The 21,215-nt window shown below is 34.8% G+C and overlaps 1 protein-coding gene across 2 annotated transcripts; it reads right to left on the bottom strand.

The window, feature by feature from the left end:
• Positions 1 to 2,273: 2,273 nt before the first annotated feature.
• On the bottom strand, positions 2,274 to 20,540 carry lmbrd2a (LMBR1 domain containing 2a). 2 transcript variants are annotated; one of them, XR_010896954.1, is made up of 19 exons: positions 20,404 to 20,540; positions 18,831 to 19,080; positions 18,249 to 18,352; positions 17,983 to 18,081; positions 15,677 to 15,844; positions 15,349 to 15,559; positions 15,188 to 15,262; positions 14,996 to 15,109; positions 14,735 to 14,918; positions 12,625 to 12,806; positions 11,132 to 11,265; positions 10,930 to 11,035; positions 10,246 to 10,343; positions 10,042 to 10,145; positions 9,891 to 9,937; positions 9,675 to 9,783; positions 9,476 to 9,575; positions 4,616 to 4,747; positions 2,274 to 4,510 (listed from the first exon to the last, which is right to left on the bottom strand). XR_010896954.1 is itself a non-coding variant. In XM_067407537.1 (18 exons), the coding sequence occupies exons 2-18, from the start codon at positions 19,002 to 19,004 to the stop codon at positions 4,684 to 4,686; spliced, it is 2,073 nt and encodes a 690-aa protein (XP_067263638.1). In that variant the 5' UTR covers positions 19,005 to 19,080; positions 20,404 to 20,540; the 3' UTR covers positions 2,274 to 4,683. The 2 variants fall into 2 exon arrangements, 1 of the variants encoding a protein (XP_067263638.1); XM_067407537.1 differs by having other exon boundaries at positions 2,274 to 4,747.
• Between the last annotated feature and the right edge of the window lie 675 nt (positions 20,541 to 21,215).

Below are 21,215 nucleotides of genomic sequence, written 5' to 3' on the forward strand. Positions count from 1 at the left end.
ATCAGAGAACATAACTTTGGACCTTTTTGTCTTTAGCCCAGGCGAGACGCTTCTGACGCTGTCTGTTGTTCAAGAGTGGCTTGACACAAGGAATGCGACAGCTGAAACCCATGTCTTGCATACGTCTGTGCGTAGTGGTTCTTGAAGCACTGACTCCAGCTGCAGTCCACTCTTTGTGAATCTCCTCCACATTTTTGAATGGGTTTTGTTTCACAATCCTCTCCAGGGTGCGGTTATCCCTATTGCTTGTACACTTTTTTTCTACCACATCTTTTCCTTCCCTTCGCCTCTCTATTAATGTGCTTGGACACAGAGCTCTGTGAACAGCCAGCCTCTTTTGCAATGACCTTTTGTGTCTTGCCCTCCTTGTGCCCCCTAAGGTGTCAATGGTCATCTTTTGGACAACTGTCAAGTCAGCAGTCTTCCCCATGATTGTGTAGCCTACAGAACTAGACTGAGAGACCATTTAAAGGCCTTTGCAGGTGTTTTGAGTTAATTAGCTGATTAGATTGTGGCACCAGGTGTCTTCAATATTGAACCTTTTCACAATATTTTAATTTTCTGAGATACTGAAGTTGGGATTTTCCTTAGTTGTCAGTTATAATCATCAAAATTAAAAGAAATAAACATTTGAAATATATCAGTCTTGTGTAATGAAAGAATATAATATACAAGTTTCACTCAATTAGTGAAATAAATCAACTTTTTGATGATATTCTAATTATATGACCAGCACCTGTATACTCTACTAAGCGTACTTCAATACCTGTTCAAGCGGGCTGACGTCTCCACCAGTTTTGGGGCACTATCACCTGGTACTAAGCTCTTTAATGCTCCTCCACTAAACCCTATCACTTGAGAGTATAGAAGATCTCTAGTGCCTATTCTGCAGCGCTGCTCAATAACCAATGACTCCAGTTGTTGTCCTTACATGCTTTTAATCAAATCACGTCCGGAAGAGTTCTCATCAATCTCTCTCCAATCAAAGAATACAGCAGGTTTATAGGATTTCAGGTACATCTCACAGTCCCATGATCTATTACTCATAATCATTAGTCTTAATATTGGTTCAGATTTAAGAAAAACGACTTCCTCTGCCATGCTTACTGGCAGAGTAGCTAAATTTAGATTACTGAATCACAGGATCATCAAAAAAAAATATCACCGGGTTAATATTTCACTGATTACTCAATCAAAACAATTTTCATAGACTATTTTTTTATCTCTAGAAGGATGCGGTTTAGCCAGCACAGCAGAATTCTTCCACTTGTTACAACACACAGTCCTAGTGACTATTTCTCTATTTCAATGTAAGCTTGTTAGGTGTGTAAGAAAAAATAAATGTTAGACAAAAAACGTTAGTTCATAATTTATTAGTTCAAAAATAATAATATTAGTAGTAATATTAATAGTAATATTCTATAACTTTATACCCGATTATTTTGCCTCTTTGTCTAAGTTGCTTTTAATTAGTGATTTACCTTCATTTTCCCAAGAAGAATCTCTATTTTATAATTATATTTCAATGATATAATTAGTTAATTTGTCTATTCCATTTCCTTGCATCCCTGTATGTGCTGGTATCCAGCAGAATTGAAGCTAATTTATTTTTATTTATTGCAGTTCACAGCTCAAAAACAAAGAGACACATGCAAAAGATTGTGAATGAAATTACTAAGATCTGTTTTTGTACAGGCCTTATAGAAAATAGAAAATAAGGCAGAAATATAGTAATCAAAATTGATCCTAGATGCTTCACATACATATTGTTTAACAAAAAATATATATATTTTTCTGTTGATGACTGGCAATATATAAATAAAGTCTACTTTGATTTTATGAAAAACAGAAAAAAAGTAAATGGTTTCTGTAGTCAGGTTTTGTTGAGCTCATAATAGAACATCATGTAGAAAAACATATTCAGTTGACTAAATAATACATGAGATAAATACCCATATATTGCTTCATATCTGATTATTTTACACAAGATCCAGGTGGTGGTAAAGGGACTTTGCTAATGTTTTGTGTGAATGAAATTCAAATTATCAAGTACTTTATAGGCAGAGGTAGAACAAAAATAGAAATGGCAACTGAAATGGCAAAAAAACAAACAAAAAAAAAACTATGATTTTTAAACTCTGAATTTTGGTGTATGCAAGCTGACTGATGATACCATAGATTTTTTGTGTTCTTTAAAAACACTCAATCCTGCCACTAAGCAGCATTAAAATATCAAGACATTTTTTCTCTCATTCAGTTATTCACAAAGGTAATTAAGATCTCATGAATATTTATTTGAGGTATTGAGTAAATGCAAACAAACAAGAACACAAATAAAAGAAAGAAACAACTGCTATACAGATTTGTGACATAAAAAAAAAAAAAAAGCACAAATTGTCCTTCAAAATGTCAGTAGCTCTGAGCAGTTATTTAATATTAATTCAGAGACATTTATAATAAATAGAACATAACTGAAATAATAAAACAGCATTCTTGTTATATGCATTCACTTTTGATGAAACAGATTTGAAGTTTACAGTACAAAACATGAGCTTAATAACCAAAATGAGATATTTTCTTCATATTTTTTTATCAGTAACTTTAAAGTCTGATCTGTTAAATAATGAACAATTAAACAAAATACTCAAACAAAAGACAGAAGCATTCCTGTAGGCAGAGATGGGCAGTATTTTAATTAAATGTATTTAAAATACGTATTTAATTACTTTTGTAATTTGTATTTTCCTTAAAAAATCAAATGTAATTTGTAATTAAATACTTTGAGAGACAGTATTATGTATTTAAAAAATTTCAAATACATTCAAATATATTATTTTATTCTCGCATACAATAACTTTCATCACCAGGTTTAAGGGTAGGGAAGGTCATTTTCGGAGAAGCTAGCAATAGCGAGCTAGCTTTGCAAGCATAAGAATCCCAACCTCCCTTCAGAGCGTCTCCAAAGCCACGCCTCCTCCAAAACACATGAACACGCACAGCAGTGCAAAAGCGTCATGAGAGACTGCGTAAAACTACTTTATGTCTCAAAGCACATAACATTACAATAATAATGAACATAAACAACTTAGAGAGCACAGACCTGTAGCATCTGACTGCTGCACATTCATTTCGGCATTGATAGCGTTGCCATTGAAACGCAGTCACAAACCACTCTGAGTATAATGTCACGGGTTGCCATCTCTTAATTACAGTAGTTACGGCATGAACGCATCATAAGCTCATTGTTTTGTCTCAGGAGGAACTGTAACGGTGCAGTCACACAGGACATTGGCGTCAACGCTAAGCAATCTGATTGGCTGGCGCTTGCGTTGGTGCTTGAAAAGTTGAGAAATTTTCAACTGCTGCGGTGAGCAACGCGAGTCAAGCGACCCACAATTCAGTTCGGCAACACATGACATCACCCATTCAAAGTAAAAGAAAAGTGTTAACGCCTACGGCCTGTGTGAATGCACCGTAAAACGCGGCTGCTGTTTCGATTGTGGAGTTCATGAGTGATGTCTGTCTTACTTTGCATAGCAAGTAGGGCTGCACGATTAATCGCATGCGATTGTCACGCGCATTTCGTCAGTAAAGCCGGCTCCCTGATTACCGCTAAATCTAAATAGACAGAGCCGTAGATCACTTACAAGCCACGCAATATCGCGTTCATTATTGAAGGTGATTCATCTGCGATATGAACGCGATATTGCGTGGCTTGTCAGTGAACTACGGCTCTGTCTATTAAATGCCGCTCCATTTGAAAGCAGGTGATGGCGGTAATCAAGGTCAGAAGCAGGTAAAGAAGCTGCTTTTGTGCTCAGTCAAACTGCTTTAAGGTAAAGTATCTAGTAAAATATACTATCAGATATTATTCACTGAATTTTAAAAAGATTAACGCAAATGGCTAGAACTTGTAAATTTACTTAGACTGCTAGCTAAAGCATGACGTGCGCTGTCTAGCGATGCGCGGATCGCAGTTATATCCGCAGGTGAATTTCTTAGAATTTCTTAATTCTACTGTTAAATAGTTGTTAGTGATTTTGAATGCTTTGGCTATACATAACTGAGAGCAACTCTCTCTTACGTGTATCTAACTGCACTGTTACTCTCGCACTTGTGATTGTGTGTGAATTTTGTTTGTATTTTTATATTTTCAAATTACAAATTTCTTGTATTTTCACAGCAGTATTTTGTACTTTATTTAAATACATTTGATGAGTAAGTATTTGTAATTTGTAACTAAATTTTTGATATATTTGTGCCCATCTCTGCCTGTAGGTCATTTACTGGTCAAACATGTTCTCATCCTGATGGTGAAAGGTCAGAGGTCAAAACTGAATCTTTAAACTTCAAAATAAGATTCTAAAGAGACTAACGTGAGACTTTTTCTTCCCTTTTCAGCCACATATTAAATGTTCTTCTGCATGTAAAGTAACCGTCACTGATGTGAAGATGCTGTACCTTCAGAGCACTACAGTTGTGTATGTGGGGTTTGCTATTTTGGCTTCATCTGGAAGTAAAGGGACAATGGGAGGTAAGAGCAACACACACACACACACATACAGAAAACTCATACAAAGAGACACACAGAAGTGTTAAAGCTGCAGTCTCTCACTGGACACTTCAGGAAGAGTGTGTAGATTAAAAAGTGCAAACAGTTTCCCTTTATTGTTTTCTTTGTTCTCATACATCATCAAAGATGCGGCTACGAGATGCAGAGGTCGAGAGGTAATGTCCTCCAGCATACCTACAGAGAGACAATGACTTCCATTAACAATGAGAGAACTCCATGTTCTTCAATGAAATACTTGAAAATGCCTAATTTCCTAACAGTTTCTTCTTGTAACTTATACTTGAAATTGCCATTGTGTGCAGCAAATATCAATGATCTCATGATAAATAGCTTGTAATATTAACCATTTTTAAGTCACTTTCTGTAAAAGCATCAGTGAGTAAATGTAAATCAGCAATGTCTGTAGAAATCCCTGAATGTCTACTTAATATCACAAAAGGTAATTAGCTGAGTTATATAATATAATATATATATATATTATATTTTATATATACATTTACACACACATTTAATATACATATACATTTAAATATAGAAAAAAATTCTTGAATAACCAATTAATATTTATCTTAATATTCTCACCTTTAACTTTAAAGTCTGATCGGTTAAACAATGAATTATTAAAGGTGCAATATGTAATATTTCTGTCCGCTAGAGGTCGCTAGAGGCCTATTCAAAACAAAGGCGTAGCTTGATGACGCCAAGTTTGAGCGAGAAATCTTGGGTCTTCACATCACAGCCGGTGGAAATAATCGGAATAGGCCTTGGGAAGAAATCATGTTCATGGATGCGATTATTAACATTACTGTAGTATGAAGCAGAGCAGGAGCGAGTGTTGTGGAGCTGAACGAGGAGCTGGAGCGATTGCGCGACACTCGCCTCACGAGCAGCGGGACATTTATTATGACACAGTCGCCGGCGCCGCTTCCACTTTTCCAGTCATGAGTATGAGGTAACGCAGCTCTGTTTATCATATTAGATACATTTGAGAGTGTTGCGTTCGCTCGGCGGCTGCTGTGAGACTCTGTTACACACTGCTGTAAGATAGATCCATTTTACAATATCATATTAAATGCTGGATGACTGTGTTGATAAATGGCATGCAATTAATTTTAAAACGTATTGTATGATGGAGAAAATTCTGTATTACTGTTACTAAAAATAAAGCTGCATCTGATTATGCTATGTTAGCTATTTCACAAAACTTTTTCTCTGAGGCATGGTAAAGCATGGTACTCGCAAAAAAATCAAGAGAATTTGATTTAAACAATAAGACTAAACGTGTTGAGATATATAACTATAATTCGTTTTCTGTCTATAAATATATCAAAACAGTTGTTCCCTTGTCTATTAAAACATGTAATATATTAAAGCGTCTTTGGTGTTTCCAAGGTTTCCACAAAATAAAACCGGAAACTGAGGGTAACGCGATTGACAGGCAACTCCTCACACGTCCCGGAGCCTTGGTTAAAATTGCAATTTTCTCACAGTTGACAAATAGTTGGAAACATTTGGGATATTGTAAGTACTCAAGTGAACAAAATATAGAACACTTGCCTAGTGGTTTCTGGATATTTTACTGCAAAAATCTTACATATTGCACCTTTAAATAAAATAGTCAAACAAAAGAAAGAAGCATTTCCTGTAGGTTATTTACTGGTGGGTTTACCTTCTTTTTTACATGGGTAAAAAGTGTTGTATAAAAAATAACAATTTATGAATCCTTAAATATGTAAAACATTTAAATTTAAATATATTGTCAATGTCATATACCTATGGAAGCCCGTTTCCGCCACTAAAAAAAAAAAAAAAAAAAAAAAGCCACTTAAAAAAAAAAAGCCACTAAAAAAAAAAAAAAAAAAGATTAATTGCGACTTTTTATCTCAGAATTGCGAGTTATAAAGTCAGAATTCTGAGATATAAAGTCGCAATTGCGTGATAAAAAGTCAGAATTCTGAGATATAAAGTCGCAATTGCGTGATAAAAAGTCAGAATTCTGAGATATAAAGTCACAATTGCGTGATAAAAAGTCAGAATTCTGAGATATAAAGTCGCAATTGCGTGATAAAAAGTCAGAATTCTGAGATATAAAGTCGCAATTGCGTGATAAAAAGTCAGAATTCTGAGATATAAAGTCGCAATTGCGAGTTATAAAGTCAGAATTCTGAGATATAAAGTCGCAATTGCGTGATAAAAAGTCAGAATTCTGAGATATAAAGTCGCAATTGCGTGATAAAAAGTCAGAATTCTGACTTTTTTTCTCGCAATTAACTGATGGTCAGTATCTATGGAAGCCCGTTTCCGCCACTAAAAAAAAAAAAAAAAAAACGCCACTTAAAAAAAAAAAAAAAAAAAAAGATTAATTGCGACTTTTTATCTCAGAATTGCGAGTTATAAAGTCAGAATTCTGAGATATAAAGTCGCAATTGCGTGATATAAAGTCAGAATTCTGAGATATAAAGTCGCAATTGCGTGATAAAAAGTCAGAATTCTGAGATATAAAGTCGCAATTGCGTGATAAAAAGTCAGAATTCTGAGATATAAAGTCGCAATTGCGTGACAAAAAGTCAGAATTCTGAGATATAAAGTCGCAATTGCGTGATAAGTCAGAATTCTGAGATATAAAGTCGCAATTGCGTGACAAAAAGTCAGAATTCTGAGATATAAAGTCGCAATTGCGTGATAAAAAGTCAGAATTCTGAGATATAAAGTCGCAATTGCGTGATAAAAAGTCAGAATTCTGAGATATAAAGTCGCAATTGCGTGATATAAAGTCAGAATTCTGAGATATAAAGTCGCAATTGCGTGATAAAAAGTCAGAATTCTGAGATATAAAGTCGCAATTGCGTGATAAAAAGTCAGAATTCTGAGATATAAAGTCGCAATTGCGTGATAAAAAGTCAGAATTCTGAGATATAAAGTCGCAATTGCGAGTTATAAAGTCAGAATTCTGAGATATAAAGTCGCAATTGCGTGATAAAAAGTCAGAATTCTGAGATATAAAGTCGCAATTGCGTGATAAAAAGTCAGAATTCTGAGATATAAAGTCGCAATTGCGAGTTATAAAGTCAGAATTCTGAGATATAAAGTCGCAATTGCGAGTTATAAAGTCAGAATTCTGAGATATAAAGTCGCAATTGCGTGATAAAAAGTCAGAATTCAGACTTTTTTCTCGCAATAAACTGATGGTCAGTGTCTCTGTCTATAACAGTGCATCAACGATAGCTGTGCTGCCGTGAAGTCTGAAGCTGTTGGTGTATAAAATGTGCCACTTCAGCTTTGTCTGATTTATTGCGCCTCCGCCACAGCTGATTCTTCTTCTCCTTATGATTATTATGATATTGTTATTATCGTGCAAAATTCATTCGCAAAGTAAGAACTGTGAGAAATAACGTTTCACAGTAGTGAGAAAAAGTCAGAAATTCTGACTTTATATCACGCAATTGCGACTTTATATCTCAGAATTCTGACTTTTTATCACGCAATTGCGACTTTATATCTCAGAATTCTGACTTTATATCACGCAATTGCGACTTTATATCTCAGAATTCTGACTTTATATCACGCAATTGCGACTTTATATCTCAGAATTCTGACTTTATATCACGCAATTGCGACTTTATATCTCAGAATTCTGACTTTATATCACGCAATTGGGACTTTATATCTCAGAATTCTGACTTTATATCACGCAATTGCGACTTTATATCTCAGAATTCTGACTTTATAACTCGCAATTCTGAGATAAAAAGTCGCAATTAATCTTTTTTTTTTTTTTTAGTGGCGGAAACGGGCTTCCATAAGTATCTCTGTCTATAACAGTGCATCAACGATAGCCGTGCTGCCGTGAAGTCTGAAGCTGTTGGATGTATTAAAATGTGCCACTTCATCTTTGTCTGATTTATTGCGCCTCCGCCACAGCTGATTCTTTTTCTCCTTATGATTATTATGATATTGTTATTATCGTGTAAAATTCATTAGTGTATCCATTCTGTTAAAAACAACTTTTATTGTCCAAATACCTCGACTGTAATTTGCAGAATTGCATGATTCTACCCTTGAGTTGCAAAGTTAATGAAACATGATAGGTATTGGTTGTTTTAGTATTAAGCCCACTAGATGGCAGTAAAAGCTGTTTTTTTCTCCTTGAAACGCTGTGTACAAGGTTACCGTGGAAACATTCTATATGCATATATTCCTGCATAATGCATATGTCCGGAGACTAATCTTTATGTGTCTCCTCCAGTAAAATCAATATTTCTTTATTGGTAAATCGGCGCTAAAAATAATCATTTATGATGTCCTCTATTTTATGTATAAAAATAACAAAGCAGCAATCCTGATGGTCTATTTAATGTATAATAATAACAAAGCAGTAATCCTGATGGTCAGTCGCAATGAAAGGAAACGCAAGCAAAGTAAGAACTGTGAGAAATAACGTTTAACAGTAGTGAGAAAAAGTCAGAAATTCTGACTTTATATCACGCAATTGCGACTTTATATCTCAGAATTCTGACTTTATAACTCGCAATTGCGACTTTATATCTCAGAATTCTGACTTTATAACTCGCAATTGCGACTTTATATCTCAGAATTCTGACTTTATAACTCGCAATTGCGACTTTATATCTCAGAATTCTGACTTTTTATCACGCAATTGCGACTTTATATCTCAGAATTCTGACTTTATAACTCGCAATTCTGAGATAAAAAGTCGCAATTAATCTTTTTTTTTTTTTTTTTAGTGGCGGAAACGGGCTTCCATATATACCATACATTGTCTTTTAAAAAAAAGAGTTCTGAGTGACAGCATAAAAATGCATGAGAAAAACAGTGTTCTCAAGCTATTAGTTCCCATAACTGAAAGTATGTGTTTATATTGTGAGATATAGTACTACAGACCTCCTGTTATCTGTTTCCAGCGGTTCTTCTCCAGTAAAGTCCAATGGTTCAACGTCTTGTAGTAATTCGACCTTGTCGTTTCGATCTCTACGAGACTGAGCTGCACACACACACAAACCCAACGCTCTTTATCACATCTGACCGAGAAGTCAAAGCAGGAGTATTTTCCAGTAAGACTAACAGAGTGAATCCTCCTCACCTCTGCCAGAGTCTGTGCTGGAGCCATCCGTGTCCTTCAGCTCCGAGTACACACTTCTGCTCCTCCCGGCATATCTTTCCCTCTGTTCACTGTAGCGTTCCCTCCAATCCTGACAGACATATAAACAGGGTTCAGACAGGTACAATATCAGTGATTACCAGGGAATCATTACCCTCATCATTAACTGTGAGGCAGTTTAGGCAGAAATAAACTCACTCTCCGTCTGTTCTCGCCATCCTCTGTCCTCTGCCGTTTTCTTCTTTCTGAAAACCAGAGCAACTATTAGAGCATTTTAAAGACAATGAAATTATAACATGATATATAATTTTTTTTATTTGATATAATTTACAAATTTAACCTATAGTACCTCTCCGGATGAGTTCTCTCCCCTCGTCCACCAGGTCAGAGGTCAGATCATTCTCACCCATAAACTGCTGGAAGCCCAGCAAATTCAGACAGCGTGTGCCCAGACTAGAAAGAACAAAGGAAAAACAAAGAGCTAACAGCCTTCCAACAACAACAATCTCTATAATATTTCAAAGCTTAATATTTTATTGGAGTTACATCTCACCTGAAGTAAGTTGCAATGCAGAGCAGAACGATCAGCATAGGATAATAAATATAAAATCCATTAGCGATGAATGACAGGACCTGCATGGATCCCATTATCTATCATAGAGAGAGAGAGAAAGATTTGAGAGATGTGGCCTTAAGTATTAATGCAGCTGGGTGATATACTGAATATATATGATATAAAATAAAAATTAGGCAAAATAATTAATGTTGTTTTAAATATGCTTTTTATTTGGCAAATTACTTTTCCTATAGACATATTAGACAAAGATATTTTAATAGCATCTCTGACTTAAAGCACAGTAGCTAAAATAGTGGTCAAAACACAAATTCAGCCTTTTGTTTGCATTATCAATAAAAAGAGTTCACAGAAGTCGCCATATTGCCTTTCTAGTAAATTATGGTTTAATTTAAATGTAGTAAAATAAATATTGTTGTTTATTACCAATTATCGTTACATGCATACATTTAAATAAATCTAAAATATATTATTCATTTATGTTCTCATTTATAAACACCATTTTAAGCTATTTCAGCAAAATCATGAAGATATACTTTAAATAAAAGGATGAAAATATTAATCTTATAATTATTATAGTAATATAATCCAGCAAATTAAAGTCTTACATGCTAGTTGTAGATATGTTATCATATTTTCCCATAAGAGTGGTGTGTGACTCACTGAATTGTACGCTGTCTGCTTTCTCTCCTGATGGGAGATGGTGGAGTCCATGTGAATCACACCCAGAAAGTTCAAACACAGCGGAGGTGTCAAACGGCAAAACAACCTGTGCATCAATCAGAATTATATGCTGAATACTGATACAGAAACTCATCAAAACAACCCAAGATGGTTTTTGTAACAGTCACATGGTGTTTCGTACATGCCGCTGAACTGCAGGCTGTAGGCGTCCGTCTGGTGGTGAGGGGCCAGGTAATAGTAGTTAAAGACTCGGATCCGGAACACAGTGGAGTACACGCAGTAACACAAGAAGAATATGGTGACAAAACAAGCCATCTAGAGGACAAAGAAGATGTACAGGTTGTAGTTTTTTTTTTCTTTCAACCTCACAAACTACTTTTCACTAATAATAAGTCAACAATAAAAAGACTTATTTTTCTGATTCACATTATAAATGTCACATTATGCAAGTAAAATGGCTTGCAAACATCATTTAAGTGCAAAAATTTATATTCGCAAAGCACCAAGTAGACCTGTCTGTCACAATCATGAATTTTGTGTTGATAATTAATTGTCATTCAAATAATTGTGATTAACAATTTAATTCTGTTTTGTTCATGTCACTTACAGTGTAAACCAAATGTTTTTTTTGTTTTGTTTTGTTTTTTTACAAGGAATCATACATATAATAAAATTAAGAAATAAGCCCTAAGAAGCCATGGTTTACAGTGAATTTAGAGCAGCTAAGGGGCGTTGTTAGGCATGACACGGAAAGTTTATTCCACATACCTAGCAAGGTTTCATAAAATAAACATAAAATGTAATGCTATTGATAAAAACTATTATTCTTCCGCCAATGTACTTCTTCAGAAATGGAATGATTGCCAAACAAACAGACGCAGTGGCAAAGTAATATTGATAATAATGAGGACACAGGTGTATGTTTGTAGAGTAATTTACAACGGCTTCGAACGTGGCTCAACCAATCAGAATCGAGGACTAGAACTATTTTTATAATTTATAATAAAATAGGCCCATTTGATTTACTTTAATGCTGTAAAAAAATTAATATTATTTAATTTATTTAATTATTTATAATCTAATTTAATATAATATAATGCACTCTGATTAAACCCACAAACCTTTATTTCTTAGGAAGGACGATATTTGACTATCTCTGTGTACTTTAAAACATTATTCTTTACTCCCTGCCAGACTACCCTGATTACAAACTACACTGGAAAAGGAGACACCACGTCAATTATTGCGCTTATCTCAAATAATTGCGACTAAATCAAATAAATACGATCAGATGATTAATTGATAACTGCAACAAGCCTAGCACCAAATTCAAGTAAAAATGGGCTCTAACTTTTACCTCAGTGGATAATTTAGCATCAAAAGTACATCTAGGATGCCTAAAATGTAATTAAATATATTTGTAGTTTATATATTTATTAAACCTTGTTCTATATTGTTACTGTTTGCAATTGAAAACAGCTAAATAATCACACTGTCATAGGCTCAAATATTTTTTTAATAAAAATAATGCAAAATGTGGTTTTAAAGCCAAAACACTTGATGCACGTGGCAAAAAGCTCATTTTCCCAGCCATGCTGGAGCCAGTATGCAGTTTTCAGATTGGCTGTATACAGCCTTCTCCATTATGTGTGTAATTGTGCTTGTGTCCCTCACCTCTATGTAAACGTAGTTGTAGTCTCTCTCTGCGAGCTGGATGAAGACAGCGAAGAGAGACAAAACGGGCTGTGTGCTGAAGAAGGTGCATTCAGACCAGACCACGGCTGCAGAGAACATGCATAAAAGCACAGCCAGCACACGATAACACCAGCGCCGGAAAACACACTCCCAGTACCACTCTACAGGACAGAGAGAGATGCATGAGGTTATTACCTATACAAACTGTTCCTCTGAATCAATATCATAGCTTATAACATTCATTACTTAAGGTTAGTGATTTAAACAAATTCTTAACCTTCAATATAAATCTTTACTGTGCAACGTTTGTGCTTCGGACATGAATGAGACCTCAAATTGTGCAAATGGTGATGAGGTGTTCTGTTACTATAAGCGATCAGACTTGGATTACAAAAATCCTGCAGACCTCCATTGACAGAGGGGTCTGAGCCACTGAGAACAACTTAATCGCATATCAACGGCCAGAATTTCTCTTTGTCCTGTTCACGGGTAGTTGACAATAGTGATATGTGTGCTGAAATGAGCTAACCATTCCAAACATAAAAACTATAAAGAGTCTTTTCAAAGAAGCTTGACATTTGATAAGAAAACTATTGATATTTCTGTCAGCATTTGGCAAAAGACTGTTCTGCAAATATTGCAGTCTCGCTAAACTTGTGTGTTTTGGTGGAACAGTCTGGTCGCAGACCCAAGAGCATGTTTGACTGACATGTAATGCAACCAATCACAGTTTGTTTTGTTCCGCGTCATGTTTAGGGGCGTGAAAATGTAAAGTCGATGTCTCTGCAATAACAGACGTGCGTGAATCTATAAATTCAGAACGTTGTGCAAGTTTACCGCAACAATGGAACCACAGATTACAAATACTTTTGAAAATCCAGCGTTAAGTTGATCCTGGTTCCTAAGTGTTTATTGTCACAGCTGTAAACATGACAGCTTTCTTCTTCCATGAGGGGGTCTGGCATCACAGCATTTGTTTCTGGGACTAAACTAAAACTAGCTCCCAAACCTAGGACAGCTTAGAAGTCCTCTTGAGGTGAAGCCAAAGCATTTCAATCACCCCCTGGTGGCTGGCAGCAGCATTGGTCATAAAAACCCCGCCCTCTCCATGTAATCAAATAGGACTCAAGCCAAACTAAAAAATCCAGTTACACTTCAAATACTTCTTACTCCAAAGATCGTTTGTCATTTTAGGTAGTTCTTATCATGCAGATGTGTGTTCGAGTGTTAAATTTTTCCAGTATGTTTGGTTTTAGTTAGTTATTTGATGCTATAAAAATGAGGTATAACATCATGATTGACAGCTGTGCTTGTATTTGAGACTCGGGCTTCGAATAATGTAATCGGCAACCACCATTACTGGGATATTTTGGCTTAATTTTTCTACAGTGGAAGGAAGCGGAGAAGCGCTGTCCCATCTTTTTTAAAAGTCTATTGCATTATCACATGGAAATGCTAAAACCATGTTTTTTAATCACTCAAGTAATGTTAGTAAGTTTGTGCATGCGTTTATGAGAACTCTGGGAGCCCAAGGTCATGAAATATCTGGAAAAATTAAGAAAAACTAAATTATCATTTACAGGCCTGGAAAAGTCAAATGTTGCAAATGACGTCGTGATAATAAGAGAAGAAACAGTCTGTAATAGCACCCCTAATGGTAACACTGAGAATGTGCATTTGCATTACATTATGAATTGCATTTCGCATTACATTTTGGAACAGCATATGAAATTGAAGAAGTGTTTGTATTCACACATGCTTGCACAGAATTTGTTTGTGGGGTATTATAGACAGGATCGAGTTTTGGTGCACGGATACATATGACTAATGACGCATAACTGCTGGAATACAGATGTGTTTCTCACCCACACTGAATATATTGTCAGCGTGAAAAACATTTTAAATTGCTAAAAGGTCAATAGGAATGCATTGTTTTAAAGTCTTTTTATAGGCATGCTCATTGTGAAAGGGCCTTTACTCTGTTGAAGGATTACAGATCTCTATCGCTCATAAAAGGTGTTATTGTACTAAGAGCAGAAAGGTATTTTCGACTACAAAAGAAAGTGAATGTATTCACAGGTTTCCTCACCCACAGTGGGTGTGTACAGGTACTTGCTGATCCATCCAGGCGGTTCTGCAGAGGGGAAGCTATGAACAAACTGGTGGGTGGAGCTTGTCTCATTTTTGGCCACATCCTCTAAGTGAAAAGCCTCGTCCAATAGAATCTGCCACTGAACTTGTGTGCGGTTATGCCTCTGAACAGCATAGATCACCTGACAGGAGATATTAATACAATGCATAAGTCTCAATCATGAGATATTATTATATATAGCTGCAGTGTTTTTATTACCTGTTTATGTAGTTTCACTAAACTCTTTTTACTAGGATAAGGGTTTCCTTTGTCATCAAAATCCTCATAATCATCCATGTTTCTGCCCAATTTTTCCTGGTATTCTACAGGACACTGGGAAAGACATGAGGGTGTTAAGGCTCCACATTTACATCCGCACAGTCAGTAGGATGACGATTACATGAAACTTACCTTTCTGAGAATAGTGTCAATGCATTTGCGTAGAGGATGATTGTATTTGATTGTTTCATTAACTGTTCTGACATCCTGTAAAAGAGCGGACATTTAAGTGTGCATTTATTTTTTTATAAGATAATGCATGAACTTTGATCAAAGAAATGACAATCTCTCACCTCCATAACATCTTCCAGGTTTTCTTCGGCATCTGCTTTTTCCGTCATCAATTTTGCTGCTTTAAAGTACGTCTTTGCCAGCAGCTGCCCGTGGCACGATGCCCTCCAATAGGAGCGCGGGATTTCTACCAGGCCGTATCCCAGCAACAACACCAGCAGGAACAGCCCCCAGGTGTTGGCGGCGGTAATGCCAATCGTCCGCAAGTCAGACCTTTAAAAATGCGTTTAGTTCAAATATGTCAATTAGGAAAGAGAGATGTGCATTGGTCTACAAATGAAAGGAGTATTGTGATTGGATGAAGGGGAAAGAAGAGAACAGAACACTGACCAGGAGAGGTGCCACTTCGGAGTGACGGCGACGTAGATGAGCAGGGAGCAGAAGATAAGCAGGTATGTGCCATAGTAAATGGCGTTTTCTATCAGGGCTGTTTTTATTTTCCCTGAGATGGAGAATCCTCCTGAGCGTGCATACGACTGCATGAAGGGAATCAAGAGCCTGAGCACAGGGGAACAAGACGTTCAGTAAGAGCAAAATCTGTCATTGAATTTGTAATTAAACAAGTGCCATAAAAACAAAATGACCTATTGTCACTAATGCTACTGTTACTGGTCTGTCAGTAGTTTTTGTTATATGGAACACAACCCAGTTATTTCAGCAGCCTTGGTTCCAGAAGTATTTTCCCCATTTGTGTTCTTAATAGAATTTTTTAAGGTTCTATACTGTAAACCAAACTAACTAGCTGATTAATCATTTTAATTCAAAGTACCTGAAAATATATACTAATTTTTTTTTTTTTTTTGTGGGCATGAAGTACTCATTCAATGAAGCATAGCAAAAAACTAAACAAAAAAATATAGTACAATACCAAATTAATGACTGTAGTCATTAAATGATAAAATGTATTTATTTTTTTTATTTTTTTGCAATATTTTCAATTGCACAATATTTAAATACAAATACAAATATTGTATATACCTGACTGCATGATTTGAAATGCATCAAGTGACTGGGCTTTCACTTCTGAGCTTATTTGAGGTAATGTTTATTTCTGGTACTGTTCACATGTCGGTCAAAAATGACCAAATTGTTTTTATTTCAATGAAATGATTGTACTATATTTCGGTCTGTTTATTTAAAATTTTTTACTTTTAGGGGATTTTATGGTATTAAATGTTATTTATGCAGTAGTTATAATCAATTTATTCAATTTTTAATCTTTAATGATTTGGAGCAAAGACTTCAGTTTGGTCTATTTTTAAAAATGACACTTGGCAGATTATTGCTGAAGTGAAAATAACTTGAAAAACGTTTTTTGTAAGTTCATTGTAAAATTTTACATTTATTGTTATGAAAAATGCAAAAAAATACTATTTTGAATTTTTATATTTAATATATATTTTCCATTTTACTCTGAAACTGGGAAAATAAAAGCCATAAATCTAAACAAGCTGCGTCCCAAATTTGAGCTTTAGATCTCAAAAAATTAGCTCTCAGTAAGATTTTGTTTGGGCGCAGTACCAAACACTTCGACTAGATGAAATTTGCCTCATATTAATTTCCAAAGCAGTCCTTTGACCATGAACAATACATGGGACTATTTTTTTCCAGGACCGTTTAACCTTTTCAAATCATGTCCATGATTTTTTTTATGTGTTCGCATATCAAGTGCCAAAACCTTTACCGAGTTTTGTACCATTCCGCTGAAATAAAAAATTTAAAAAACAAAACGTAAAACTTTTCGGTGAAAAATGACCAAACAGCACCAAAGGGTTACTTTTTTGTTTTAATTGAGAGAAAATATTGCATTGTAGCTTAAAGGATTAGTTCACTTCAGAATTCAAATTTCCTGATAATTTACTCACCCCCATGTCATCCAAGATGTTCATGTCTTTCTTTCTTCAGTCGAAAAGAAATTAAGGTTTTTGAGGAAAACATTCCAGGATTTTTCTCCATACAGTGGACTTTAACAGTTACCAACAAGTTGAAGGTCCAAATACGTAATCACGTTGGAAAGGTCACGAGTGACGTAGGCGGAAGTACCAATCCAGTGTCTACAAAGCGAACGTAAAAAGACTAAGCCAAACGCCCTTTACAAAAAAACGAAAAAACAACGATATCGGACAATTTTGAACTTGGAGGAGAAAATGAGATGGAGTTTTTAGCCCTACTTCACGCGTGACCTTTCCAACGTGATTACGTAATGCGTGATGCAGAGCAGTGCGAGACGAGCATTTGTGGTTAAAAAGTATATACTTTTTTTTTTTTTTTTTAGAAAATGACAGATTGTCTCACTAGATAAGACCCTTATTCCTCGTCTGGAATCAGGTAGAGCTCTTTGAAGCTGCTCTGAAACTGACATTTGGACCTTCAACCCAGTCCACTTTAAGGAGAAAAATCCTGAAATATTTTCAAAAACCTTCATTTCTTTTCAACTGAAGAAAGACATACATAAAGATCTTGGATGCCATGGGGGTGAGTAAATTATCAGGAAATTTTAAATCTGAAGTGAACTAATCCTTTAAAACATTTAACAATATCAGAGCTCACAGTAGATCTGTCTCGAAAAGATGTTTATTTGCAGAACCCTTACTGTTGCACTCTATTGTGAAGAAACACAGGAATTTCTCTCTCACCATGTCAGAAACTGTGACGTCCAGTACACCACCCTCCAAAACACGGGAAGAATTCCATCTGGGATGTAACTCCAAGGCTTATGGCAAGACTTTGAGACCCTATAATCAGGAGAAGGTGGTGTGATGTTGATAAAGTTAATGTATAACCATATTCAGCATGTTAACTAAACATAAAAAGTCTTAGCACTATTTGTACAACAGTGTTTAAACAAATTTCAAGGCTTTATTTCTAGAGCTATTCATTAGATCAAAGCAAACCTCTTTACCTTTGTGTCGGAAATACCGAAGCGTTGGAGGAATTATCACGGATGAAAGTGTTGCTCGCCACAAGGTGGACCTGATTATCAATCTCACACTGGTTATATATGGTCTGCAGATGCACAAGGGAAACAAAACATCACAGGGGTTGAGAATAAGACAACAGATTTAGGTGTTTATAGTGTTTAGTAAGTGTTTCTTTTACCCGCAGGAAATGTTCTGAATTGCATGCTTACCATCTGTTGATCATGGCAGTCATGCATACACTAAAGCATGTTTTGTAAATGGCTCAGATAAGAGCATATGTCAAATGCCTTAATTATAAATGTAAACATCATTCCCCATTCTAACTCTACTTTACAGCGTTGTAAAGAGAATTTACTATAACTTTTCCCATTAAATTCCCAGTTATACTGCATAAATTTGATAAAGATTGCACAAAAATATATATATTTAAATGATTTCCCATGACTGCATTTAGCTCACACATACTGAGAACACTTGCAACCATTCAGTTGCCAACTACTAAACCACACCACCTCTAACTACGGTCTGTAACTGCTTTCAGGGATGCATCCAGAAGGTCTCACCGTGCTGACGTCCAGCGGGAGGATGAAGACGATGAGGAAGCACAGGAACCAGGCGAGGAGGGTGGCAAACAGGACCATCCGATGCTGCTTGCGAAAATCTCCATAGCGGTGCAACAGGAAGAGCGCGAGGAAGAACACCACCACCACCTCCAGCGCGAGCGCCACGCCACTCATCCTGACTGCTCTCTCTCTCTCTCTCTTTCACATGTAACCCGTCAAACTGGCACAAGACACGCCATTGACACAAGCACTGTTTGGATAGAGCAACTTCATCAAGATTCGTACATCTAATATTGACATTAATAACAAGTTAATCTAAGCCATAATAGCTGGAGTGTGTTTGCCAATGAATCAAACAGGGTGAATCTCACAAAGGATTTCCAAGGATAAATTTTACCCCCAAAGCAAAAGAAAAAATAAAATATTACATTTTAAAATGTATAGTGATACATAATTGTTTATCTGTGAATTCAGGGTGATTGGGACACTTTTTGGACTTGGAAAAAGTGTCCCAATCAACCTGAATTCACCCTATATATCAGTAATGAGAATTGGGAGGTTAGGATGCTTTATTGTTACTAATATAAATTAATTTTCTTTTTAGCAAATGAAACATGATTGAAATATTCTAAAATAAAATATGAAATAAATTAAAATTATAAAATAAATTTATTATTATCAATTAATTATTTACAGTCAAAACAAAATGTTTTCAGACACCTTGAAAATTGCATTCATTAATTCAGTTTATTCACTAAAGTTAAAAAAAAAGGTAATAAAATATGACAAAATCTCAGAGTTAAACTGTCAGAAAAAAAATAATCTTAATTATGTCAGATAACACTTAAGCAAAACGTGGTCATGTCAAAGTGTGAATAATTTTTGGTTCCAAAGTTTTATCAATTTTACTGGTAGTCCACTGTATGAAGAATTTTTGGGTATAATATGTCACAGCTTACTTTATTTTGCTATCCTATTTACATAAATGAACTATAGTGTCCTACTAGTAAAAATATATAAAAATATAAAAAATGTCTGAATAAGTTTTGGTTTGACTGTATATATATATTATATTATATTATATTATATACACATACATATATATTATTATAATTATATATATAAAGACATATATATTTAAGTATTGGAAAAATTATTGCTCTTAAATCAATTGTTAATGATTAAACGTGAATTATTAAAATATAAAAAATAAAATAATTCAAAGAAGTTTAATCATTTTAATTAATAAATAATAACACTAATTTACACTAAATTAATAACTAAACGCTAATACAAAGAACTAAAAAGAAAGTATCCAGAAACACAAGTTAAAACGGTGTCAAACTACTGAAATTACTATCGCTGTAATATCGTTTGTTTTAAATTATTTCGTTAAGGTTGAATAGCGAAAAATACCGGTCACTAAATGTATTTCGGACACGTAATCATTGCGCAATTAATAGTACAGAGTCAAAGAGCATCTGTTCTGTCACATCTATCGGAGGACTTTTCCGACACAACTCATTCTCTGACCGTCAAAAAACATTATGGAAAGACCTGGACAAATACTTACGAGTTTAACAGACTGTCAGGACGATATCTGAAGAAAGAGCTTAGGTCCGTTCTGAGTGAATGATCACATCTCGTGATAGAAATTATGCTGTCCGTGATATTTGTTTACAGAACCTCTTGACGTGACACGTAACTGAGCAGTGACGCGCTTCCTGTTCGCAGGATGCATTATGGGAAATGTAGTTTTTCACAGGTTTATATAAAGCCTAATTTTGTGAAGTAAATTTTTTGATTTAGTAACATGGAAACACGAGGTGATTAAAGATTCCTCCATCTATTATATTTTATATTACTGTATTTATATTAAATTACTTTTTTTTTTAATTTAAATAATTTTTGTTTTAATAACATGGAAACATGGACATGAAATGTGTTTATTTACATTGATTTAGGCCTATATTTAAAAAAATAATAATAATTTTGTAAAGTAGATTTAGTTTAACAAAAACACATGGAGATTTAATGTCCTTCAGGTTATTTTATTTCACATACTGAATTCAATTCAATTCAATTTAAAAATTATTTTTTTTTTTTTTTTTTTTTTACAATTTTGTGATGTAAATTTTAGTTTTAGTAACAAAATAAACACAGTTTAAAGGTCCCAGTTAATTTATATTTCAAGTGTTTTAGAAACATTTAAATGTCACCAACAAAGAAATGATATATAGAGTGACAGCTGATTTACAGATGCCAATCATTAGCCTACATGGAGTGCAAACTAGTCAATTTTCTAGACATTTTTGACTTTATACATCAAGAATAATTATTTTTTATATATAGGCCGTATTTTTGAATGAAGTTGAGCAAAATATG

The sequence above is a fragment of the Chanodichthys erythropterus genome, chromosome 13 (genome assembly GCF_024489055.1).
Source record: "Chanodichthys erythropterus isolate Z2021 chromosome 13, ASM2448905v1, whole genome shotgun sequence".
Lineage (NCBI taxonomy): Eukaryota > Metazoa > Chordata > Actinopteri > Cypriniformes > Xenocyprididae > Chanodichthys > Chanodichthys erythropterus.